A 27,948-nucleotide genomic window follows, 5' to 3' on the forward strand; every position below is an offset into this window, starting at 1 on the left:
CATTTCATTCAACATAATATAGAAATTCTGGCTATGAATGGTTACACTCATTAAAGTAGCAGCACTTTCCACTCCATCGCAGAGAATCAAACATTCCTTGGAATGGAGGCTATGAACTTGGGTCATCCTAGTCCAGGCACTAAATCTCTGACTTTCATTATTGAGCAGCTGCTTATTGTACTAAAAGGAGCAATTTCCCACATCATCTGTTGCAGCTTTCTTCGATGATAAGGCACCAGTGTGAACATACCTAATGTAAGATTCTAGAGTTAACTTCTGGGAACATGCCGCCACTAAAAAATTGATGCACAGCCCTCCACCGAAGAGACTGCAGAATTTTCTCAACCTGCTCTATAACAGATACTGATATCTTTGTAAGAGGAAGAAGGAGGTAGTGCTCAAATCGAATACTGCAAAGTCACTTCATCCACAATGACTTGAGGGAATGGCTCAGTCTTCACATCATTCCCTCTCATCACAACTCTTCTCACCTGGGCATCTACTGGGTCACATCTCAAACAGGCATCGATGGCCTCGGCCGTATGATGATGGACAATCCACCGACGGTAGTCCTGCACCTCTACAATGACATCAAAGGCTGGTACGCAGTTCCTACGGAGGATCACGCTGTCACTGACATCCCGCTGACCATTTTGGAGGGCCTGTTGTGCGACTGCCCTGCGTATGTGGCCATTGATGGGGTCCAGGTGGGAATTAGTGATGAAGTCACCGAGGGTTCTTCCACGAGCTGAGGCCAGGAGCTGAATGCCCCTCTGACGAGCAGCCAGTGCTGCCATGGCATCAGCCCCGGTTTCAATCCTGTCGACGATTATCGTCGGTGTGCTGTGATTCCGCACCACCTCTTTGATGGCGGTTGGCTGAAGGTCGCGTCTTTGCAGCTGAATAAGACGACAAAAAGCATAACCGGATTGCAATCTTGAATTCACTCTGGTTGTTGGCAGTGATGTATCATCAGGCTATCGTATGACAATGTGGCAAATCATTTGCAATGCTGATTTATTGATGAGTGGACAGGACCTCTATCATTTCAAGTTCCACAAACTCAAAATTACTTAAATCTCCACCTCAACAGTGATGTTCTATACAGTGTCACAATTATCATTCTGCTGTAAAAAGGGCTGTACCAGGATGGTCCACAACAACATTGCGAACATGTCGATTGCATTGAGTTTTGATACTTGACATCATTTTTGTCGCCTCAAACTCATAAAATATATGTATGTCATCAGTCAATATTGATAACATAGACATGAAGTCTAATTAATGAAGATTGCCTTTAATGAGTTTGAGGTGACAAAAATGATGTCAAGTATCAAAACTCAATGCGATCAACATGTTCGCTTTGTGTTCGCTTTGTTGTGGTGCACAATCCTGGTACAGACTTGTCGGGTTTTTACAGCGACTGGGGTGTGTATAGTTGTCATTCTGCATGATTTTCTATGAACCTTCGTTGAAGTCTTTCCACAGGTCTTTTCAGAACTTTGATCTTACTTGACTACTTGAATACATGTACTCCCACCAGAGTATGTATGCCCATAATTTTTATCATAGATATTACTCCAAAACACTGAATAATCAGTGCGTATGATGATAAAGCAATTTGTCAATCAGTTACAAGAATACTAGAGTTTACTTATTTTATACTCATTACTTTCTAAGCTGTTACATTGACTCTAAATAAGAAGGAATAAAAAAGGATGCACCCACTGAAGAAAAAATTCATATTTCAATACCAAAATCCATTATAGGTAATTTGAATATACACATCAGTCAAATTCATGCACGTACAAAGTAAACATAAACAGTGCCCTAAAACATTTCACACAGCACCCACATGATGATATAAATTCATCATCGAATAAAGTTTTTATTTAAAGAAAAGATTTTATCTGAGCATGAATGAATATTTCAATCTATATAATAATGCAGATATATGGTTTATTATTTGTGTATCATTTCAGAAAGGTATCCCTTGTTAGGAAAGACTTCGAAAGAGCACAAAGAGTACATGGCTGGCTTGTAATTACTGTCCAGATAAAGTGCAACCATTGCAGAAAGCAATACCAACAAAATAAAAATCCTCCAACAAGGGTTAGTTTGGCATGTGACTGGCAGAACAGGAAACGGCTAAAATTTCTATGGCAAGCGAAGTCTACATTCTACCCCACATCATTTCAAACATCAGTTCATAGAGTTACTATCATCTTGGACAAAGCATATTATATCATGACAGGAACTGAATACCATACATTTGCAACAGAAAACTAAAACATCTAAGTTTGGCACCAAAATCTGGAAAATGTCTATCTATTTGATCTGTCCACGGCCTTGAGATGGCAAAACAACGTATGTTGGAAATTCATGAAAATCGACTTAATCACATATTTCAGCTTATTCTAGTATAATCTAACTCTTGACCAAATCTTGAAATCAGAACCCATTCCATTACTGAGATATGACGCTCCCTCCCAGCGGGAATTGTTCAAATTTTGTTAGCAAAACAATGTAAGCGGCGATACCCTTGCCCCTGCTCAACACACGTCGGGCATGGACTTGACAAAACAACGTGTCAGCATGTGATACGTTGTTTTGCCATCTACATGTTTACGCAGTAATAGGCTGCGCGCGCAGTTGCAGAAGCGTGTGCATATTGCCATTGTAATACATTATACGAGCACCAGTGATCAAGTCTTACGTTGTTTTGCCGTATCAATGGCAATAGTATGGTTATGTTGAGATGGCAAAACAACGCATGTTTTGATTGAATGCAAAGTATTCTAAAAATAAAGGGTTTTAATGAAATCAATTTGCATGCACTGTATTACTGATACTGTTTGTCCTTCTAGGGTAAGATATGAAGTGTTGACAGTTGAACGAAAACAGAAAGAGAGCAGTAGGTTTGCGAAACTTCAAGCTCGATTTACTGGAAACGAGGTGTGGATGTAGATACATTGTTTTGCCATCTCAAGGCTGTACAATATAATGCATGAGTTTGGCAATCATACCTGCATCCGCCTTGCTCCTCCTATCGAAGGATGAGAGATGTCATCATCACCACCAATCTGAAGGAAATACAAGCACAAACTTGCAAGAAGTGGAGGCATATGAGTTCAAGCATGTAGTGATTGTTTGCAGAAGTAAGAATTCATGCAGAACAGAGGCATATTTTGTTAGAAATCACAACATATTTATATCAAAACTTGCTTGTTTCTAGTACACATGTTGTTTCTAGCAAGAGTTTGAAAAATAACATACCTCACTGAGGGTATCAATGATCACGACACGTCTTCCAATCACGTCGTTCAGCACTCTGGCTGCTTCACGCAGCAGGGTGGTCTTGCCTGACCGTGGCTGACCAAGAAAGAGCACAGACTGACCGTCACGGATGAGGTCAAAGAGAGGAGTAATGCAGCCCAAGACAGCGTGCTGAAATTTGACTGTGATGCCGATGGGTTCTCTTTGCCGATTCACCAGGACCCTGAAAACAATGCAAGAAGAACAAAAATAGAAATTACATTCCTACATTGCAACTGATCGACAAACTGCCCTTCATCAAGATAAAGAAACACTGAATATTCATTGTTTGAGTTGGAGCCATGATAAAAATCATGGGCATATACACTTGGGTGGGATTTGAACCCACAAGTTCCTGATTGATAGACAGGTGACATACCCACTAGACTTTGGAACCTTCCCCCGATTGCCAGAGATGGTTCTGATCCCTTATAGTAGTAGGTACTGCATATATTTTTCATATTAATAAATTCTTGCATCAAGTTGTTTTTATTGCCACTAATTGACAATTCAGGCATAAAACTATTATCACTTAAGTGATATTTGTCAATCAGCTGTAAAAAAAAATGATGTACATAAAATGTTTTCCATAAGTAACACTGCTATAAGATTTGTGAACATTTTGGACTAAACAGTCTCCAAGCTAGCATGAACAAATTCTCAGAAATGTTCTCATTCAATTGCCTTCCTTTTTACATGACATACTGTATACGTCCAATATTTGGCGAGGTTTTTATTTTCACAAGGTTTTTATTTTTGCGAATTTCACGAGTCAGGTGCTATTTGCGAAATTAAAGACACGCGAAAAATAATGACTCTGACCCCAATATAAATGTGACGTACACGTATACATTTCTCTGTTCAGTGCAGTACTCCACAATCGCAAATTTAACCACTCACAAAATTGTCGGGAAGCCCTGATTCGCAAAAATTTAGACTCGCTAAATATATGGCGTATACAGCACAAGCCATTGAAACTGTAACACACTTAGTTTCTTTTAGTCATCTCACATAGAATTGATTTCATACCTTTAGTCACATCACATAGAATTGATTTCACACCTTTAGTCACCTCAAATAGAATTAATATTACAATCTCTGTTAAATTCAAAGAGTACACCAACCCAACTCTGTGCAGGGTGCCAGTGATGGCTGCCCGATGGTCAGTGCTCACAGGGGAACAGTTCCCCTCCAGAAACTCCACCATGTCCTGCTTGGTCAGTACTCTGTCATGTAGAGTCTTCACTTTGAGCTGGTCTCGGTCCGTTGGTTGGTAATATCTGGCGATGTCAAATTAGATGATATTGTCTTTATTATGCTTTACTCGGGTCAGACCAGTGTACTGTAAAACATAATATATTCATGGCATGAAATTTTTGCGAATTACCACTGGTGTTCCGATGCATATACATAGTGTAGACAAGAACTTTCGCATACATTTTGATTTCGCGAATCTTAGCACTTGCGAAATTTTTTTAATTAAAATGCACGCGAACATTCTTCGTTTTACAGTATCATTTCTAAAATGACGGTACACCACCTTGCGCTAGGTTTCCTCCCAACATCCATGATCACTTCAGTGAGTAAATTCAGCGAGAAGGAGTCATCTTCCTCAGCGAGTTGCTTCAGGGCATTCTTGGTGCGGCTGTCAAAGGATGCCAAGAACTGATCCGTGTCGTGCTGGTTCCACCTCTCAAACTCACCAGCTATCTCAACGCTGATCTGACAGGGATTAATCTGTCTCGTGGCTTGCTGCATGACAAAGCACAGAGTAGTGTTTGGTCCATGAATTACATGCTGATGATCAGCATGCCGACATATACTCTTGAGGAACACATGCAGCAGAACGCGCTTCTCTTGCAGTATGAAAGAAATCTGGGGCATGATTTGTAGTTAGAGTGTGGGTGAGGGTACATCTACATCTACATCTGTATGATTTATTCTTCTAACTATCCATCTATTTAAGATCTGATATATATCTTTTCCTTCAATTGCTCATCTGGCAAATAATGTCATCAATTTCAAATTTTTACTTGCCTGAAAGAAAAAAAAAGTATTTGCTGCAAAATGGTGTCAATGTAACAAACTTATTTTAGGAGCTTCTGATTTTCATATTAGAGTCAGAATACTACTTTTCTGATAGTCCAGATAACTTTTGGCAGATAACTTCTGATAGTACAGATAATTTTTTCACATTTTTATTTGCCCAACGTACAATTTTACTTGCCTCCGGCCTAGAGGGAAAGTGCTAATGTCAAGCCTATATGTATGCTTCACATTCACATAGACACACACTTGTACATTGCCATTAAAAATCTCTTGCAGCAGTTTTCAAAATTGTATGTCAAGCAAGAGAAAAAAACTAGGAAAATACCAGAAATGACCTGCCAAATCAAAAAAGTAGCATTCTGACTCTAATATGAAAATAAAAAGCTCCTCAAATAAGTTACATTGTACAATGACACCATTTTGTGACAAATCCTTTTTTTATTTAAGGCAAATAAAAACAGATGCAGTGAAAATTGAACCTACATGGTAAACTATGAATAATAATACTGTAAAAATGGAAATTTTTGTGCATTTTGTGCAAACAGAAACTAGCGCGAAAATAAAAGCATGCAAATATTTTGCCTGCTATATGCATATATATATGTATATATACAGTAGTTCATATCTTGATTCTAAGGAATAAGAAACAGCAAAATTCATCTCATCCGGCAGAGCGTGAAAATATCCATTTTTACAGTATGAGGAGAGTGATAGTGAAACATATTACTGTAAATATTATTTTTGCATAATTAAATTTTTGCACTCAGTGGCTGAGCAACATATTCTAAGGTTCATAAATTCACGCTGCACAATTGCCTAAAGGTATGTTTTCTACCAACCCACAAAAAATTGTTTTAACATTTCTTTGCATGAAAATCTATACTACTTTACTGCACAGTATGCATAACAATGTATGCACATCACATATCAATAACACAAGTACACAAATTTAATCACAAAATATACGTACATGAATGGTCCATTACAGAAGGCTACTAGCAGACACATACATTGTTACATGTAGTTACCATTTATCTGCTGACAAAACGCATTATTCACCCAGTTCAAAATGTGCCTAGAAAATCATGTTTTTGTGGGTTTTAGAATTCGCACTCAGAACGGTCTCATATTCAAGTAATGTGCAGATTAATGCCCCGTCACTGACCAGGCACGCTAACCTGGAAACATTAATCTGCACATTACTTGAATATGAGACCATTCTGAAGCAAATAATTTTCACACAACAATAGATATATAATGTACTCTTAAATGAATCCCACAAGGATGGGAACAATCATCCTCAAGCATTCCCACTGATTCCCACTGATCAGTTACTAGCCATCCCCTATAAGTAGCAGAAAATCCACAAAAACTAATGTACTGCGAATGTCTCTGCATTTACAGTATCTGCCGTTTTCTCATGAACAAAAGAGAAGAGAGGTTTAGACATTTCATTACCTCGCTTGCACAATCAACGAAAGTTGGCGTTCCATCTTCCCCATAGTGTAGGACCTTGGACTGCATTGGGCCTGGCGGAGATGGTAAGTAGCCTTCAGGATGTCCACTTGACTCACATGAAGAAGACAGCTTGGCTTGGTCTGGACGACAGCTTCCAGAAAGAGAGCCATCAACCTTTTGTGATGACCGTACACAGGACATGACAGGAGGCAGGTGAATATGGGTGAGAAATGACTGATGACATCTTGGTGAAGTTCTTGTGAATTCCTCCAAAAGAAGAGCTCCATAATTATGGCATGCAAGGCTGGTATAACATTCAGATACAGAGATACAGTGAGATTCCGTAGAGCAGTCAGATCAGGGAGATGTCTGTGTGTTACATCCTGAATCAGAGAGACATGATATAATAGCGATCTCTAGATCTGGTGCCTATTTCACAAAGAGCTGTGATTGATATTACGCTTGATTTATTGGGCGAAACTCAGTGAATAAAGCGTAAGTCAGGTTTCATAAAGACACTTACTCTTGATTTAAAGAAAAACCACGCGTAACTTTCAGTAGATTGAGCGTTACTTGCGACCAGTAGCAAAGTTGTTTATGAAATGCAATTTGCGATTGATTGCAACTTATGCTCAATCTTTATGAAACAGGCCCCAGTGTAGCAAATGCTATGACGACCCAGCCTCCTGGGCTGGACAATGGAAACAGCTGTCTTGTGTATGTGCAGAACACCATTTTGGGCCAATGATTAGCGTCGTGTCAGCATTCACATCGCAGATCTAAAGCTCGCTATGATTTTCTTATCCAGACTCAAGAGATATTGAAAATTTTAGGAAGTCTCCTACAGAATCAGGGAGGACTTGGCAGTTCTGGGCATGTCTCAGGAATCCAGTATGCAAACACAGTACAATGACATGACATGATGAGAAATAGTTTCATTTGGAGGTGCTTTGAAGATGTGAAAAGATTACCAACAACAAAAAGAGTCCAAAACAATATCCTCACTGCTACATTGCCACACAGTTTCTAGATATATCTTACAAATGCTATTTCGACAGATTTTGTGGAAACTAAAAAAATCTGGAAAAGACAGACAGAGCCACTGAGTGAAAGCATCAATGAAAATTGAATTTCACCAAAGTTTTCAATGGTGCTTTATTTTCGGTCGTTTGTCATTGGGTAATGGAAGTAAATTGCATATTGGGGCAAGTTTTCTCTGAATTTTACCAAGAATGCTGAGTACTGACCTCGTGACATTGGTCATGAGAGGGCGCTGCTTCAAGGCTGGATGATGACATCTCTTCCACAGAGATAGGGGGCGCCTTCTTGGATTTATTTGGCACCTTGGAGGGCTTGTGGTGAGAGGAAGACATCACAGCCGCTATGGAGTCTACATTGACAGAAAGGACCCTTAACTCATGGGGCACCGTAGCCTCCTGACTCTGTTTGAAGGCCTGTGTTATCTGCTTCGATGTCATGGAGCTTCAAAAAGCAAATGATAGCAATGTTGTCATGGTTACTGTCATGTCAAAGTAAAATACATCATGGGGGGGGGGGGCAGGGAGAGAGAAAACATTCACTAATCATATCATTTAGGACAGATTTCGTGAAGCTGTTTCAAAAACAGATCAACAGTAGAAACTCTAATCATCTACATTTCTGTGTAATTGTTACAATCACCCACCAGTGTACATATCCAACATTACTAGAGCCTTCATAGGATATCTTAAGAAGCATGAGTTGAAAAATACAAATTGTCAGTACACATGGTTAGCTTCAGAAATGGAATCTGTGGAAACTTCCGGTAGTATACACTTGCCCTACCTCAGCATTTCTTCAAACAGATGTGGAACTAGTTTGGAGCTCGTTCTTGCCCAGTCCGCCAGTGCAGAGATTTGCTGCTCTGAGTAACCTAACTGAAGGAGCGGAGTTTGAAGGGTTGCCATGGAGACTAACTCATCTTGGGATGGTGATACACCATAGTCCTCCATGATGGCTGGCAACAAGCCTGAGCAGCACTGTTTCGTTCTTAATTGGTTGTGTGTAATCTGTTTGGGACAGCACCAAGAACAGCTCAAATAATATACAAGTTTCAGAAGCAATCATCATATATTCAATTATTTCATTTCATTCATGTATTTTGGCAAAATATAAAACAATATACAACTTACAAGTCATTACAATGAAACAAATACGTGCCAGGACTCCTAAGATGCAATTGTGTGCTTGTAGCCGGAGCCCTCAAACAAACGAAAAAACAAACACCTCCAACTCAAAATAGGCCCTAATAACTACCCCATCACATAAACAATTATTTAGAGCAAAAGTTTCACTAATACTAGATGAGAAAGAAGAAAATGACAAAATTTCAGAATGTCACACTCTCTTCACACTTACATCTAGTTCTGCACTTTTTGTCTCAACAGACATACTGGTAATTTGAGGATCACTCAAAATGTAAAATCTACAGTAGGCCCTACCGGTAGATAGTGGGTCTGCCACCATCTCAAGTTACATGCAACCCGTCTGGCAGTAGAATCACAAAGAGCAAGCTTGTAAACTACTTCACACACTATTTTAATAAAGGGTCAACAGGTAAAAATACACAAACAAACAAAAAAAAACAAAACAAAACAAACTAACAAACAAAAAGAACCCTAAAACATGTAGGGTACAATTACAAACCAGTTGTCTTTATCCATACCATCTTAAAACACTGTAATTAGAAGAGACAAATGACAATGCTTTAAGTGGAAATATTACGCTCTGCTCCAGTACCTGGTACGGTTCCATGACAAACGACATACCTTCACATCAAACACGCTGACCATCTCCAGCTGAAGTTGATCATAGATCTTAGATGACAGCTGCTTCACATTGAAGGTTACCTGATAGAGAGATCAGAGGGATTGCAATTTCACATAATCATCCTATAGACATGCCATGTTTGCTGTCAAATTCAGCGCTCAATGCCAGCCCTGTAGGAAGCTTTACAAGGAAAAAAAAAATGAGTCTTTGTATGCAGGGGCCATTCCACCATATCTCAAAAGAGAAATATGTTTGCTGTACACAAATATCTAATTTTTTTGGTAAACAGTACAAAAATTGATAGTTTCAAAGACTAAATTGTTACATGCAGTAAGAGGTATTACTAGAAAAGTAAGAGTATGTACATTGGAATGATAACACCATTTTTTACCTTCAAGATGGTCGAGTTTGTGAGGAAGCCGAGAGGAGGGTTTCCAGTGCTTCTCCCTTCTACCTCAGCAGAAAGCGAGGTGAAGTCAATGGCAAAGATCTGGCCCTCCCAGAGACCCACCAGCAGCCAACATTCTGATGAGGATATGGAGATGATGGGGAATGCGCTTTGGGCCAGACATTGATCAATGCATGTACTGAAGTGCCCTTTGTCCTGTTCAGGAGATTATAATGAAGACAATATCAATTTTATTGATGACTGTACCAAAGTTGAAAATGTCATTTCTATATGCACACAAAATGAACAGCAGGCCAGGAGAAGGTACAGGAATGATGCCTGGACAGATGTGATACTTGCTGGATTGCAGAGATTAGCAGATGGTATAAAATGGTTCTGAAGCATTTCTTCCATAAAGCACCTCTGATGCAAGCACTGCTAATCGTAATACACTCAGTGTGCATTCTCTCTCCTTGATTTATAGTGCTTTCAAATCTTATATCTGTAATGTTGTTCAGTTCCAAGATGGTGGCGAGGGCTGGTGGTTGCAAAGTCTGTAACGTGCCTCTTCAAGGCCTCTGGAGACAAGCTAAGACTAGCAGTGTAATTGTAGAATATGATCTTGATCTCTGTCCCGGCCCTGCCCTGAATAAATAATCTGAATATTTTGCTGAAAAAAAGAAAAACAATTGTTTTACAAAAACTCCCAACAGTTCATTGGCACTGGCAGAACTCTGTTGTATATTTTAGACAGTTAACAATATAAAGTTTGTTAGACAATTTCTCAAATAATGCAGACCGATACGGAGAATACAGAATAGGATAGGGTTTACCCTGACTACAAACCTGCAATATAGTGAAGGTGTCACCAAAATGCAATGCTGATTTCTCTGTCTTGTCTTCATTGGTTTCATTTGGTTCGGTCTCCTCTGCCTCCAAGGACTGTGTATCTGAGACACTTTCACTGCCAAGGGACTCTACCTCACTTCCTTTCGAGCAGGTTTCCCAATCATCCCCAAGGGATGCATCTCCTGTCTCATCTATGGATGACATGGAAGGCAAACAATTGGTGGCACTCACGTCTGAAGAAGAAGAAGAAGTAGCCTGGGGGTGTGAGTTTGGCATTGTCATAGAAGATTCAAGATCGTTCTGGAAGTCGGAGGGTGGACTGGAAGTATTAGCACTGCCAGTTGGGCTGCACTGTCCACTAGAGCTGACAACTGTATCAGCAGCCTCATTCTCAAACAAGGATTGAGCAGGCGATACAACAAACATCCTAGCATCATCAATTTTAAACAGCTCTGGGTGTGCTGCGAGAGCTTCCTCGATTGCTGATAATTCCCCATCATCAGTTAAAGCTTGTGCTACAAGTTTGGCTAGAATGTTTGCATCAGGATAATCCCTTGAGACCTGGGTGCAAATCTTTGAAAACATAAGTGATGCAGAGTCCCCCACTGTCTGATTGATGTGCTCTACTGAAAAAAGCTCATGTAGGGACTCTATGGTGATGCCAAACATCTCTTTATTGTCTCCTACAACCATTCTTTCAGCATCAGTGAGGATGTCCAATGACCTCATGAACAGTTCTTCAAGAGGGCAAGAACCTTGGGCAGAAATGAAGGCCTGGAGTTTGAGGGCAGCAGACAGGAGGTGGCTGTGTATCCAAGAGTAGGTGATAGCAGCGTTCTCCATGATGTCTACATCATCATCCACCACAAAAATGTCTGGGTAGCTTTGTAGAACTCTTTTAAATTCATGGGACCTTTTGCCTAATTTCCTGCAGGCCGGAAGTGGTACTTCACTGATGATATCCATCCACAAGGACCTAAATGGTGTCTTTCCTTTCTTCTTGAGATAAGATACAACTGCCTGTAGTCCCTCGAGGAGGAGATACTCATGCATCTGAACTTGTGCTTTAGCTGTGTCATGTTTTCTCCTGCAGTAGCCGATCCAGGCTGTTTGTTCCTCTTCAATCTCTAGCGCCATTGCACCTTCTGTAAGTACTTCTTGTTGAGCACCGGTAAGAGTCTCACTGGCTGAATCTTTGAAGACATCCACACCATCATGTACATCATCTGCAAAAGCCATCTTACGGTAATTTCTTTGGGGTGCCGTGGACTGTTAGATGCATGAGAGATCCCCTTCTATCAAGAACATAGGTGGTTGAGAATCAGTAAAGGATGGCAGCACATTTCCTCCAGATTTGGGTGAGTTCACGTCAAAGAAATTCCATCAAACGTGGTTTGAACAACGTTTGGACCTCTTTCAACAAGGATATGTAGCCGGGAGAAGTGAGAGGCTTGTTTCCACATCTATCTTACTGTATGAAAAACAAGAAGAGGAAAATACAAAGAATGAAACTGGGGATAGTCAAAATTTGTTGCCAAACAATCTCCTTAGACATATTGAAATCTGATCTATCAGATATCAGCTATTAAAATATAATAACATTACAGGTGTTACACAGTTATCAGTATAGGATTATGGTTTTCTAATATGTAATCTTTTTTGCTTTTTGAATACATGCAGATGCTGTAATCATTGGCTGACGATAAACCAAGTGTCAGCTAAAAAGTCAGAACTTATTGATGATTACAGCATCTTTTGAGGAATCTGGAAATGGACCGTATCAATTGCTTGGCCCCTGATTGCAACGCATCATGGCCCAACACCACCCCCCAGAGATCCTCCTCAGCCTCATAAACCTCCACGCCCGAACTGCCCACCCACCCACCCCCGTCTCAACACCTGCTCCCGCCTCAAGTGCTGCCAAAGTGGAGAAGGCTAAACGACCAGTTGTCACGGCGGGGGGAACAAGCGAGGAGTGGTCCTACTTTGAACTGCGGTGGTCTGAATACAAGGCGGCCACTCACCTCACAGAACCTGACATCGCTTACCAGTTGCTTGAGTGCTACGAGGAAGGACTACGAAGGGACTTGACCAGAAATTATGGAGCCCTCATATCAAAGGATGAGCAAACCATTCTCACAAACATCAAAAGCCTGGCAGTCCGCCAGGAGAACATTATGGTAGCCCGGATGCAGCTCCAGCAAATGCGCCAAGACCGTGACGAACCAGTGCGGGCATTTGCTGCTCACCTTCGCGGCCAGGCCAGTGTCTGCAATTACAGGAAGGAGTGCACATGCAACTTTGTCGTTGATTTCAGCGACATCATGATCAGGGATGCGCTCATCCGTGGACTAGAAGATGAGGAAATCCGCCTTGACATCCTTGGACAATCCCAGCAGGACATGTCTTTGGAGAAGGTACTCCAATATGTGGAGGCCAAAGAGAGTGGTCGGCGCTCTGCAGGACGTCTCCAACATACTGAAAGTGGGGCCACCACTATTACAGCTGCCACCAGATCCTACAAGCGCCGCGGCGAAGGACAAAACACAGCCCCGTGAATCACAACCTCAGCTATGCGGCCACTGTGGCAAGCCGGGTCACACTAGTGCCAAACAGGACCGCATAAAACGATGCCCTGCATACCGTCACTCTTGTGCAAAGTGTGGACTTCTCCACCATCACGAGAGTGTGTGCCGCCAATCACAGCGGCAACAACCGTCACAAACGACCAGCGCACAGGAGTCGCCTGACGATGCCACCGGCATATTCCAATCCTTATGCTCTGTCAATGACACCCAGCCCATGGACGCCAATGCAATCACTCTCGACCACCACATTTACAATGAGTTCTGTGATGCATGGGAAAGGCGGGCGTCTGACCCGCAACCTTTTCTTTGCGTATCCATTACCGCACCACTCACTCTCCCCGATGATGTAGCACCTGTCGGCATGGTCACCGACTACTGCCAGCCACCTGAACTGCCCCATGATTTCCTCGCTGCTATCCGCAGACGTGACCCGGACCCAGTCCAGATTTGCAGTCAGTCAGCATTTCCCCCCGCAGAGGTGATTCGGTCCATCACATGGGATGATGTTCGAGTCGCCACATCCAGCGACCAAACCATGTGCAAAATAACCGAGTTCATCCAAGCTGGTTTCCCTGCGCTACCATGTGACCTCCCCCACGAGCTCCGTCCGTACCACCAATTCCGTACGCATCTGACAGAATTTGATGGGGTATGCCTGTACAAGGACCGCATCATCATTCCCCCATCACTTCGAGACCAGGTACTCCAAGCATTACATTCAGCCCACCAGAGTGTCACCATGATGTGCTCACGGGCGGAGTCCTCATTCTTCTTGCCGGGCATGACTCCTGCCATCACTAAGATGCGGGCACGCTGCTCGTCCTGCAACAGGATTGCACCCTCACAGCCAGCTGCTCCCCCGACCCCACCGGTACAGCCTGATTACCCGTTCCAGTGCATCGCAGCAGATTACTTCACCCACCGTGGTCGTCACTACCTGGTTGTGGTTGATCATTACAGCAGCTGGCCAATTGTTGAACATGCCGCCAACGGTGCCAAAGGACTAATTGCTGCACTGCATCGCATTTTTGTGACTTATGGCATCAGCGATGAGCTGTCATCGGACGGTGGACCTGAATTTTCAGCTGGCACCACCCGCAATTTCCTACGTGACTGGGGCGTTCACCACCGGCTCTCGTCAGTCGCTTTTCCCCACAGCAACTGTCGGGCAGAGGTTGGTGTCAAGACCGTCAAGCGCCTCCTCACTGACAACACAGACGCCGAAGGCTCCCTTGACACCGAAGCGTTCCAGCGTGCCATGCTCCAATATCGAAACACGCCTGACCGGGATACACGCCTTTCCCCTGCCATGTGTGTCTTTGGGCGTCCGATTCGGGATTTCATACCCATCCACCAAGGGAAATATCAACCACACAGCACATGGCGCGATACCCTCACATCCCGGGAAGAGGCTCTGCGAAACAGGCACATGCGTTCTGCTGAACGCCTATCAGAGCACACACGTCACCTCCCACCACTGGCTATTGGCGAATATGTCCGGATCCAGAATCAAACTGGCCCCAACTCGACAAAGTGGGACAAAACTGGAATTGTTGTAGAAGTACGGCAATTCGACCAATATGTCGTGCGGGTCGATGGCTCCGGTCGCGTCACTCTCCGCAATAGACGATTCTTACGACGATACATCCCAGTTGTCCCACGTGCACCCCTATTGATGGCACCTGGCCCACCAACTCCACCAGCACCAACACCCCAGCCAACCCCAGCAGGACCCCCATTTGCCACGTCTTCACCTCAACCTCCTCCGAGCCTGGAACCTCCTGCACCTGCACGAGCTACTAACCAGCAGCCACCCATCACCCAGGCGAAACCAACGACCAGGCCTTCCCTAGCAGACACCAGTCTGCCCCTCACCCCAGATGACTCTGCCCCAACTCCTCATTCTCCTGCAGTTAATACCCCAACAACTGCTCCCCCCACTGGCCGAGTCCCCCGCGCCCTTCGTGCCCTGCTACCTCACAGTGCTCCGGGTCTGAAGGAACATCCCACTCCTCTCTTGGCAGCCCCACTTACTCCTTCCTGTCATGACTCCCCGCCTGCCCCTCGCCATTCTGCTTGCCACTCAAAGCTGCCTGTATGGTTTCGGAATGACCCTTAAGTTTTGATGCTCCCAGATTAGAGACTTTTTTCATATCGTTGCACACGTACTGACTTTGGACTTTGTGCACTGGTGTTCCTGTTCAAGGTGTTCATTTCTTTTCTTGTTCTGTTTTTTAGCGTTCATGCTTTTATACATCCAAAAATGTACTCTGCTCTCTCGCCTTTGTTGCTCTAAAAGACTGGGGGGCATATAGGATTATGGTTTTCTAATATGTAATTTTTTTTTTGCTTTTTGTATACATGCAGATGCTGTAATCATTGGCTGACGATAAACCAAGTGTCAGCTAAAAAGTCAGAACTTATTGAATCAGGACCAGCAGATTTCCTATAGGTACTGATAGAACATACAGCTGTACCATTGGTAGAAGGAGTGTGGATCATATCACCGGACACCTTTTTTTTTTTTTTGTGGCTCTGAATACCTTACTCAGAGGATGAAATTTTGGCCAAAAATATCACCACTTATTCACAAAGTCCTGAAAATTACTAATTTAGCACAATTATGAAAATTATTCACTATTTTTGGAAAATAGCCTTATTAAAAGTATATCCCAAGTGTTACAAAGAGTTGTCTTTTAGCGCAGTGTAAAATCACATTCTAATTCCAGACACAATTTTCATAATAGAATAATTGACGTCTTTTGCCTTTTGTCCTTGCACCAGAATCACAATTCATACCAATGATTCTGTTACAAGCTTACCAAGCAGACAACAAAGAGAATTCGGCAAATGAAGCTCAAATTTCATATTACCGACTTAAAATGTCTCACATGAACATTATCTCGAAAAATTCTTGTGATAAAATCTTTTGATAAATCAACATCTTCTATATCTGAGGTGAAATGTGAATTTGTTTTAATAGCATTTTATATTGTTGTGTCACATTTTTTACGCTTTCAGTCTGTGAATCGTGTGAATAAGTGTGACGCTAGTCCAATACGAAGTCCCGTGCGCATTGAATGTCATCAGTACGCAGCAGTGGCGTATCTAGCGGGGGCACGTGCCCCGGGCGCCACTCCTTGGGGGCGCCAAAGACGAAAAAACGGAAAAAAAAAGAAAAAGGAAAAAACAAACCCCCCCCCCAAAAAAAAAAATCGCACCCGGACGGGCTATTGCGTTCACACATGTCATTTCATATTTAGCAGGCAGAATGTTACACGGAGCATTTTCTTTCGTTCGGAAGTGATCGCTGATTGGATCAAAAGAGAGCGCCAACGGTTTTGAACATAGGGGGGCGAAAAAAAACCCCCAAAATCAAACAAGATAAGAACAAAACGTAATGATGACTCAGAAATATACAAATTTGGGCTCACTCGCTCGTACTTATTCAGAGTACTTTTTCAAGTCCTCAGTTTGTTGGTATGAATAGTTAGCTACAAGGCCGTCACTATATTTTGATTAGAATTGTAAGATTTAATAACCAATAAATGACAAGAATTCCATGTTTTTTAAGCTGAAATACAAAAATTTTCGGCTCGCTCGCTTCGCTTCTCGCCAAAATTTATTACAATTTATTACGTTTACATTATACCTTCAAAAGACCCCTTTTAAGTGCATTTTTTAAAGTCCCTACTGGGATGAGGTTGGGGGTGAACACTTTTTCAGAAATTTGGGGTGCAATTTTCGCGCTTACTCCGGGTGCCGCGCTGTTTTCCCTGATAGATAGAAACCCCAATAATGATACGCAGAAATGTGCGGGTTCGGAATTCTAGATCTATTCGTTATGAAGGGGGTACAGGGTCCATCCAAACACAAAATTTGTAATTGTGTTTGTTTGGTTTAATATATTTTTCTCAGTTAGAAAAGGGGAAGAAGCAGGTTAATTGTGGTTCAGGGCTAACCCCGGCCGCGGCCGGCACGTGGCGCTGTGTAACAGTTTCGCGTACGGGTCGGGGTCGCTGGTGCGGTTAGCTCAGGCCCAGGGCTTGAAATCTGCATTTTAGCTAAAGTTTAACTGTTGTGACAAAGAATCAATGATTTAATGGGCAATAAAGGGATGGATAAGATTTTCGACTTACTATACTATTACTAGTCAACTAGACTAGATTCTAATGAAGATTTAACTTTCCCTAGACTATAAACAATGCAAAGTCAATGACATAAATTCATTTCATAGCTAATAAAGCTACACTCACCAAAAACACATCCGTACTTAACACCACTTCACCAGTCATTTACAAGCAGTTGCTAGACATTATCATTGGCGATTGCTCTCCAACCAGGCCCAGCCCATGCCCCACGAGTATACCCATGATCACGATGATAAATTATAAATTGTCAGCCAGTAGGACGAAAAGTCAACGTCGATTTTGTACCGCAACACAGAGCAACCGCGGGATCGGCGGTGTGTTGAACCCACGTCCCACACGGTGCTCGAGCTGCGTATTGCGTAATCTCAATTTCGAGTTTGTGAATAGAATACATCTTCGGACAGAGCCACCGTGCACCAGGGCAATGGCGACCTCGGCGCTTCGAGGATTTCTCAGATATTCCATTTACACAAGGTCTGTGATACTGCGTGTACGTGCGTCCAAATTGTAAGTATTTTTTTCCCCATGCATGCTCCACAGTGAGGGGTTTACTGGTAGCAAATAGATCTATAACGGTCTAATGCCATGCCATTTCTTTTGCATAACCTTGCACTATCCCCACATACTCACTTTCAAGTTTGTTATGTTACACCAGTATCTGCATCTGTGGTTAATAAGGTTGTGATTCGATAGGTCAGGTGCGGCCTACTGCAAACTAGTAATAGCTATCTAACTCAAGCTGTGTGGAATGCATTGGATGTCGCGTCCAGGCCAGGCTAGGTAGATTCGAACAGCACATTGAGGAGGAGGAGAGTCCATTATTCTAAGTCTAACTTTTTTCTTTGGTGAAAATTGCATTTATGAATGATGTTCACATTCATGACATTGATATGGCATTTCCTGCACCTTGCCACTGTCCACCCAATGTCCAATTTCACTAGGTAGAAAGAGACAATGGAAAGGCTCAATACCTCAAGACAATGCCAGTGTCATAAATGCACTTTTGTAGATTAACTCCTCCATGATAACCAGCATGCTCTATACTTCACGTACCGTACTCTGAAGTCCTTGGCTAGGATTGAATAGGGTTCTAGGTTTATAGGGTTTGTTGCGAGATAAAGTTCTGTATGAGAGTGCCATTTGAGTACTAACTTGTGACACTTATCATTTTCTTCTTCGAAATGCTCCTTTCATTTCATTTTATTTCATTTCCAACACATGTGATTACAACTTTTGAATATTCGTATACTAATGATACAACGATGCAATAAAAACAAACTATGAACAATAATACAACTTTGTAAATTCCAAGACAAGTTAACAAAAAAATGGTTGGAAATGGAGGGGACTGCTAAACACCAAGCACAGCTTGTAGTCTGCAGTCTCCTCCTTAAAAAAAAAAAAAAAAAAAAAAAAAAAAATTAATTAGTCTCAAACTCCTCAATGTTCCATCTATATCTGGAACTTAACAATTGATATCAGTGCTAGACAGAAAAATCCATCTTTCCAGAGGAGATCAACATACCAGTACTTTCATGGTCCTCCTCATTAGAGGGGATTCCGTGAAGCCAAATGAACAGTAGTCTCCACAGGACGTTATATGCGATGACAAGATACAGACTGATCTTGTGGTCAACATTAGCACTTGACCGAAAGATCGGTCTGTATCTGTCCGTCGGGGAATGTTCCGCGGAGACTGCGTCTGGCTTCACGGATCCCCTCCGTATACAGACCGAAGTCAATGATTGCGGCTCCTGTGTGGAGCAGTCGCGCACAGATCAAACGTTACGATAAACCAAATTTCAGACAGCTTTTGTACATTCAAACAAGTATGACATGACATGACACATTATGCAGCAATATTTGGGATAAATTTCTCACATTGTGCAATCGAAATACTCACATAACCTCGGTTATAATGCAGAAATTTTATCGATATCGCAACATCGCCGTTCGCGAGCAGTAAGTCGCCATTTTGAATCTGTAACAATTGCTAAGCCAATCACATGCGAGGTACCTGTTTTAGTAAAACAAACACGTAGAAACTACCTCGCATGTGATTGGCTAATAGATTCATAGTGTATGTTTCTGCAGTTTGAATGTGACGACGCGACAGGCTGTGTTTTACGTTGAAAATTCTCCTAAAATGTTGGATTATTCATTAATCTGGTGAGTGTAACGTATTCTTGAAAAAATAAATTCACCATACAAGCTTAAATTTGCCGACCTAGGGCCGTGAATTAGATGCAATCGAGAAGGGTGAGGTACCTCACCCAATTTTCCATAGAGACAGTGGTTAAGAACATCCACACAGCAATGGGTACTGCAACCTTCCGTCTGTCTACGGAGGACAGCGTTAATGGCAAAATATAAAAGAGTCCTCCGGACAGACGGATCTTTCTGTCTACATTAGCACCAGCTGTAGCTAGATAGAGGATCTCGGGGTCTAGGTGAGAGTATTGTGCTGTGCAACTGGCAGTGCTTAATTTGAGTATATTCTTCTTCTTCTTCTTCCTGTTCAGTACAGTCCACCTTTGGTGTATTGTCGTACTGTTGGCAGGCATGGTGTGGAGTAGACAGAAAGATCCGTCTGTCCGGAGGACTCTTTTACATTTTGCCATTGACGCTGTCCTCCGTAGACAGACGGAAGGTTGCAGTACCCATTGCTGTGTGGATGTTCTTAACCACTGTCTCTATGGAAAATTGGGTGAGGTACCTCACCCTTCTCGATTGCGTCTAATTCACGGCCCTAGGTCGGCAAATTTAAGCTTGTATGGTGAAATTAGCTTTTTAAGAATACATAAAACTCACCAGATTAATGAATAATCCAACATTTTAGTAGAATTTCCAACGTAAAACACAGTCTGTCGCGTCGTCACATTCAAACTGCAGAAACATACACTATGAATCTATTAGCCAATCACATGCGAGGTAGTTTCTACGTGTTTGTTCTACTAAAACAAGTACCTCGCATGTGATTGGCTTACAGATTCAAAATGGCGACTTCCTGCTCGCGAACGGCGATGTACTGCTCGCGAACGGCGATATTGCGATATCGATAAAATTTCTGCGTTATAACCGAGTTTATGTGAGTATTTCGATTGCACAATGTGAGAAATTTATCCCAAATATTGCTGCATAATGTGTCATGTCATGTCAAACTTATTTGAACGTAAAAAAGCTGTCTGAAATTTGGTTTATCGTAACGTTTGATCTGTGCGCTACTGCTCCACACAGGAGCCGCAATCATTGACTTCGGTCTGTATACGGAGGGGATCCGTGAAGCCAGACGCAGTCTCCGCGGAACATTCCCCGACGGACAGATACAGACCGATCTTTCGGTCAAGGTGTGGAGGTGTTTATGTACAGTTCTTTGGATGAATACCACACTGTTCTTGTACATGAAAACGTAGATCTGTTAATGAATGAACATCATAACACACTTTCGGTTGCCATAACAAATTTGAAAAATGCATGTTTCAAGAAGAAAGTTTGATAATGAAAAAAAAATGATATGTGCCCTCAAACAATTTGTCAATGTTGTGTTTTCTTTACATTAGCCTTCCCCATGATGTATTACCCAATTTTGTCTTAAAAGTAAAGTGTTGCATGTATCTTTTATAATAGGGTCTAAAGAAAAATAATGAAGAGCTCCTTTATGACATCAAATTGTTTTTGTGGTTTACTGACGAAGATTCTGCCAAGATCAAAAGCCTAGGACTTGACTCAGATTTCACAAAAAGTCTGTGTATTAACCCCTTCACTTGCTGCTTTTCAAAAGAGTGACCACTTCCAATATGTTTGTTTATGTGGGAACGTGTGGTTTTGTATACAATTTCAGAAGTGAGGATATACTGATATAAAATGAATAGATTATGCATGAGAAAATGTGATGGGGAAATGAAGATATCTATGCAATAGGGCTAATTCTAACACCTCTGACCCTTATGGTGTATGTTACTTCATCTGATTGATCAGTTTTTGTTTGATGTGTTATTGCTGTCTTAGGACTGACGTCTCAAGGAGATGCATGAGTAAGCTGCAGCCAACAGATGACGAGCTCTACACCAGGACATCCATCAGTCTTCTTTCCAAGGAATCATCCGATGTCCCCTTCATATCCAACTACAGCATCCGGGGGTTCACCATCAACGCTGACAAGGTCTATGGACCGGTAGCCATCTTGCCCAGGAGCTTAGTGTCTTGGAATGTGAGTGTTGTCTCAGAATATGGTCGTCTCCTTTTTGTTTGATTGAATATCGGAGCGTTGTTTGATTTGATTCTTTTAACTTATCTGAGTTGTGTAACTGCTAATGAAGCAATGTGTACTTATAAATCAGCAACCAGGGGAGCAACAGCTTTAAGTCCCCTCTGAGGGACTAGGTGATGGGGATAAAGTTCATTGCCTCGGGGTACAACCACTGCAGCTAGGGGACTTGATCCAGGGACTAGTAGTGGGCCTATAGTCTTCTCCACTGAGCCACAACAGCTCCTCCAAAATCTACCGGAAGGGCTTTATCGCAATTTTGGGGATATTGGGTGATTGATATCATATTGTAGAGCTCGATTTCCTCTACATTTCGTACATTATGGTGTCCAATTATTTTCATTTTCAGTTAGATGTTAAAACTTACACCACAAGGGCACTGTTTTACCCTACGTTTGGAACAATGCTTTGATTGAATAAACTTTTGTTTCATAAAAGTTGGTTGTTTCCTTTTTATGTACATTCAAATTTGAAATGCGATAGCATCCTTCTGGTTCTCATCTGACTATGTATCTTAAATGCTTAATGTAAGAATGAAAGAGAGACTTTATAAATTTAAATAAGAGACAGTGTCACCATCAGGTTAAGATGGCTTCTTTTTATTAAAGCTTTACCTGATGTTATTTACAGAAGCAATCTAAATTGCAATACCAAGCCACGTTTAAGTTGATTGTAATGTCAAAGGGAAAAATCAGATGAACTGAGGGTTGCAAACTTTATGAAAATCAGAATCAAAAGAGGAAAATTGATTATAAAGTCTTGGGAATTTTGACCTATTTGTGCCTTAACATCATTTGAGAAAAAAAAAAAGTATTTTATTTTGATAAAAACTTGATTAACACTCTGTCACCAAGCTAGTGACAGAAAGTAAAAGAGTGTCCGATTTGGTAGCAAAGAAGTGTTTGATGGGAAAGTAAGAACTGCTAATGCTCCCTAATTTTGTAGCTTTGACTAAATTTGTCTTCTGTCACCATTTAAAACAAGAAACAAATTGACAATTTATATTGATGTTAATATGATAACACAATTTATATTTGAATTTCCACTGGTGATAGATGAATGTGTAATAACTGTTTTTAAATGCACCTTCATGATATATTGGAAAATGTTTATTTCATCTGTTGCATTAGTTATCAGTATACAAAATTTGATACATGCTCTCTATGTTGTTGCTTTTTCTTTTATACAGATTTCTGGTCTTAGCGATATTTGTGAAGAAAGCCTTTCTCTGTTTCATCTTATAGAACCCAAAATTGGTAAGAATCATGCACTTGGCTACTCTTTTATTGTCCACTACTTTATTTCCTTTTTTTTCTGTTTTATCTCATGAAGAATGAAATATCATAACCGTACATATTTAGTTTTTAGTTTAAAACTAAAAACTGTTCAGCAAAGAGACAGCAAAGAAATAGTTTCTCAATTTCTTCTTTTTGACAGATGAGACAATTCTGCCCTACTTTAGCAATTCTAGGGTAGTGACAATAAGTGTTATTTCTTTTATAGTGAGCAGAGTGTTTCTGTCATTTATGTTTGCACACTCTTATGACATCTTGGCTGATATATTTTCAGTAGGGGAGTGTTTCTGTACAAACTTGGCATCCGAGTAAAAGTACAATCTAACGACATTAGTATCGGAAACTTGCAAACTTTAGGCAAAGAGGGCAGATTTTAATTTCATAGTGCCTGTAGATAAAAAGTGTGGATGAAGGCATTAATAGAAGTAATGAGTCTTCTTATGGTATGACATATGTGTAGTTAGAGGTTAGAGTGATAAGTCCAGGCTGCCGAGCCAGACTTGGACATCGTCTGTTGTTTCTTTAATTCCAGCAAAGGCCACCTGAACAGCATCTGAAGGGGCAGTCTTGCACAACATGATGCAGCATAGTCTGGTCAGGAAAACCATCAAATACTGAGAAATTCTTGCATCAACTTTACAGTGCACTGCCATTATAATGAATGCAGTTTTAGCGAATGTCCAGTTACCACGAAATCAAAGTTTAGGCTGCAACATTACTGGCTCTATGTATTTTTATTGTTCATTTGTTCGGTTATAACAAAAGAAAACTGCCGGTCCAGTGGACTTCGTTATAACAGGAGTCCACTGTACTGAAGTAGCCTAGCTTTATCTGTTGTGTCTCTTATCTAAATCCCCAGAAATCTTGGTAATAGGAACAGGAGCTCAATACCACAAGCTGAGTCCCGACTTGCATAAGTTCATGAGACTGAGAGGCATTGCACTTGAAGTTCAGGACACAGTAAGTGAAGTCTCTTTGTAGAAGACATAACTGCATAGGAACATTGAATTAAATTTCATATGTCTGGACAGGTTGCTAATGCCTGACTATGATGAAAAAGGTGTTTCATATATCATGTCCCCAAAGTATCTCTTCACTGAAAAGACTGACCGACAATTCTCCTGGGATTATTGATTTATTAAAAATAAATGGTGTCTTTCTGAAATATGGTTGTACTTTTTTGTTAAATATTGGTAAAATTCATTAGTTAATACAAATGTGGTTTTTTTTTTAAGTGTACAAGATTACATGAAATGAAAGATGAAAAAAAAAAATCTTCATAATCTGCAAACATATCTGTACTATCTGAAGAGAGTTCACAGAATGCCTTCAATAAAATAGTCTATGTATGGTTACAATTTCAGTACACACAATTGTTCCTTCCAACCTGAAGTTGATTTTGATATTATATTACAGGTTTAATTTGAAGTTTGTTTGTTTTTTTGTTGTTGTGTATACCATGTTTCTAATAATTTGTTGATATAATTCCATATCAAATTTTGATGGTCTGTAATCGCATGATTGAAAAATATTGCTGACACTGTAAATCATTTTTAAAAGTGCTATATATTTGTTTGCATTAACCATATTCTACTCTTTAATTGGTCATTTACTTCATCCATTGGTAAATGCTAGCTATAATTGTTTTCATGTGTTTTTATGCCTTGTGTGTCAGAAAGTAGTGTTCTCCCTTCACTGCTAGTAAGCTTTCAGAGATTGTTTTAACATGGGTAACCTCATCACCTCACCATTGCACTTTCTTTACAGCGCATCACTGTCGTCTTTTCAATATTTTGCCTTTAAAATTCTTGACCCTATTCTTCAACAGCCGCATGCGTGTGCAACATTCAATTTCCTGGCAAGAGAGAGCAGGGTGGTGGCAGCAGGGCTGATTCCCCCAGAGAAAACATAACGCCGCTCGAAATATAGACACTGAAAGAACCAAAAGACATTTTGAATTGACATTGCTAATGGACACACCTGGACATTGTGAGATGCAAGCAGGCTGATGTCCACTATACCAGTATATTACAGCTTTCTCATCATGCTCCCCAGAACGTTGCCCCAGCTCAAGTCATGGAAATGCTACCGAAAAGCTCTCAGCTCCTCCAGTCCGATACATAAGAAAAATTGTTGGTGATATGACCAAGGAATGTTCATCAGATGAATGACCACAGTATGTGCGATTTGCCACTTGTGGACCACCAACGGACTTGGCCAGAACCCATACAATCCAATGGCAGAAAGAATTAGTGCTTATCATGACAGGAGGATTGCCCAAGGGGTGTATGATGATAAAATACTATGGCCAGAACTCCAAAGGTGTTTGAAGTAAGTCCATAGCACATGAAAAAACTTGAGCAGCCATGTACAGTAGACTCTGCATAAAGTCAAAGTCACATAAATCAAATATTTCCTAAAGTTGAACATCTTTTCCAGGCCCATTCCTTTATTTCCTTTTGTTTTTCTTCCTGTTTTAGTCAATTTTTCTCCAAGTCCAAGTATTTTCTTCAGTCCCCAGAGATTCAACTACATGTAGTAATAAGCAGAGTTAACTGAACAAGATATAAGGATTCCTTGCTCTTATTTGTATTCATCATTATGAATTTTGCAAGTGTGCATGATAAAATCATGCATTTATGTGTTAAATTTCCATTAACCATGGACTAAATTTCAAGCACCTTTGAGATTTTTAGCCTTTAAGCAGGTGCATTAATGCTACTTTATACCGGCAAAATCATGCATTACGGAGAAGCTAAAATTACTGAAACATAAATTGGTAAACATAGTTCTTGCTTCATGTATCTTCCCTGTCGTTTGTATTCAGTCCAACAAACACTCAATGTTGAAACTTTTCTGTTGAAACAATTTTAAGAATAAAAGGGAATCACTATTTTCCAAAATGTCATTGAAAATTAGACCAAAATTTCTGTCCTGATGGATGGTCTTCTGGTTTTTTTTTCTCTCTCTTCTGTAGAAACGTTTGTGATTAATGATGAACCTGTACGTGCACGCAATATCTGTACTCTGTCTGGTATTGCTTGGGTTTGGACAGTTTTCATTTATTCCCTTTCCCTTTCCCTTTCCAAGGGTAATATGTGCAAGACTTTTAGGAATACATACTCTCCGCATAATCGGATAGGTTCGGGCAGAGCGTTTCTTACCCGATTAAGAGGAGTACTCGATTAACAGAAGAACGCGTCTCATTCACAATTAACACACATAATGTGTATGAACATGCATTTTACACTGCACCAAACACCTACACTGTATGCTTAAACACGCGTGCTTGCACGGCACATTATACATACCTTACACTTGCTAAGTCACGAGCAATAATTTACACTCTTTTTATAGACAAATATGTCTTCAGAAAACTTTGTTGTTTGACTATAGACTCCTCGCTAACATGCAGGCGTTTTCCGAAATGAGCATGTCTCTTTGCATGCACTAGTCACATAGAACCTACTTGGGTTACTTTTCGAAAAGTGACTGGGGAAAAGCAAAATTATGGAGCTGGTGCATATCCTGCTTTTTGTTGCAAACTTTTCGCATTGTGAATGTTGTTGCAGAGCAAGGGAGGAGCGCAAGTATGTTCAACTCCTGTTTATCTATATCCAATATGCAATTGTGAGTGCCAGCTACATTTGTAATGTTCGTTTACATGTGGCAAGTTGGTACTGGTACATGTGTTTTCATGTTTAATCACTCCCCAAATGATAGGGTTTCTTTGCAAATTAAGCAGAGAATGCGATTAGCAGTGGAAAATTTGACATTCGTGATTTCTTAAAGTGTTATATCTGCGATAAAATGTGGGTAGGAATTACATTAGAAGAAAATTTTTACCCATTTATGCGGAGAGACAACCCGATTATCAGGTAATATTAATGTGCACTGGAACTGATTTTGACGTAACTACCCAATTAAACGGAGTACCTGTGTAAGCGATACCCCATTACACGGAGAGTACTGTATACTAGTAATCAGTTTGAGTAAATCATGTGATCTTCAGAGTTTTGGCCAGTGGGATACACTTGTTTTGTGTGTGTGTGTGAAACTTCAAAATAGAGGACCATACCTGGCAAGTTTATCAATTTAAGCTCATTGAAACATGCAAGTGCTTGAATGACGAGATCTGTGTGTTAAGTACGCAAATTATTATACAGCTCTACAGTCTGTGACATCCCGTGAGCTGGAGGCATATGAAGTGAAATTAAAATTTTATAGATTTGAAGTGATGCGTTGTTCAAACACTGTCAGAGTGATTCTTTATCTCTCAAATAAACCAATTGTGAGATATCATACTTTCATGTAGTTATCTTTCCTGTATTCAGAATCTGGAATATTTAAACAAAAACTGATTTGCAGTAGGAAAATTTGCAGTTTTTTTCCCACAATAATAAACATCCTATGTTTAAGTGAACAAGTAGTAAGGAATATACTTCAAAGGCCTGCAGCATAAAATTTAGCGAACAGTAATTCTTTGTGGTTTTCATCGTATCCTCTTGATTTGTGTGGGCAATCAAAACTAACCCAGAACACTTCTTCACTTATTTCTCCCCCTCCTGTGCCTTCTCGTCATCTCTGTCTCTCTCTCTAGACAGATATAAGTGTGGGGTATTTCAACACATTTTTACTCAAAGATATGATGCACAACATATGCACAAAGCTTGAAGAATTAAGTGCAGATGAAGTATATACATATATATAATTGTTATTGTTCTCTCAGTATCAATACTTGAGTTAGAGTGAATCTCTTGAAAACTTGTGTGTCAAAATA

The 27,948-nt window shown here is 40.8% G+C and overlaps 2 protein-coding genes across 2 annotated transcripts; one reads left to right on the forward strand and one right to left on the reverse strand.

Annotated features, from left to right (window-relative positions):
* Positions 1 to 398: 398 nt before the first annotated feature.
* Positions 399 to 12,137, reverse strand: LOC139735407 (uncharacterized). The gene is made up of 11 exons (XM_071646159.1): positions 10,865 to 12,137; positions 10,022 to 10,234; positions 9,630 to 9,710; positions 8,647 to 8,870; positions 8,070 to 8,304; positions 6,823 to 6,996; positions 4,856 to 5,190; positions 4,440 to 4,595; positions 3,277 to 3,499; positions 3,027 to 3,083; positions 399 to 899 (listed from the first exon to the last, which is right to left on the reverse strand). Exons 1-11 carry the CDS (start codon positions 12,104 to 12,106, stop codon positions 399 to 401), a joined length of 3,441 nt encoding a protein of 1,146 aa, XP_071502260.1. The 5' UTR covers positions 12,107 to 12,137.
* A 5,869-nt stretch (positions 12,138 to 18,006) lies between these two features.
* LOC139735398 (NADH dehydrogenase [ubiquinone] 1 alpha subcomplex assembly factor 3-like) lies at positions 18,007 to 24,158 on the forward strand. The gene is made up of 4 exons (XM_071646146.1): positions 18,007 to 18,113; positions 21,615 to 21,816; positions 23,063 to 23,129; positions 24,028 to 24,158. The coding sequence occupies exons 1-4, from the start codon at positions 18,031 to 18,033 to the stop codon at positions 24,147 to 24,149; spliced, it is 474 nt and encodes a 157-aa protein (XP_071502247.1). The 5' UTR covers positions 18,007 to 18,030; the 3' UTR covers positions 24,150 to 24,158.
* The last annotated feature ends 3,790 nt before the right edge of the window (positions 24,159 to 27,948 follow it).

Source organism: Diadema antillarum, unplaced genomic scaffold (assembly GCF_040938485.1).
Source record: "Diadema antillarum isolate AM-2024a unplaced genomic scaffold, OU_Dant_1.0 seq00000576_RagTag, whole genome shotgun sequence".
Taxonomy (NCBI): Eukaryota; Metazoa; Echinodermata; class Echinoidea; order Diadematoida; family Diadematidae; genus Diadema; species Diadema antillarum.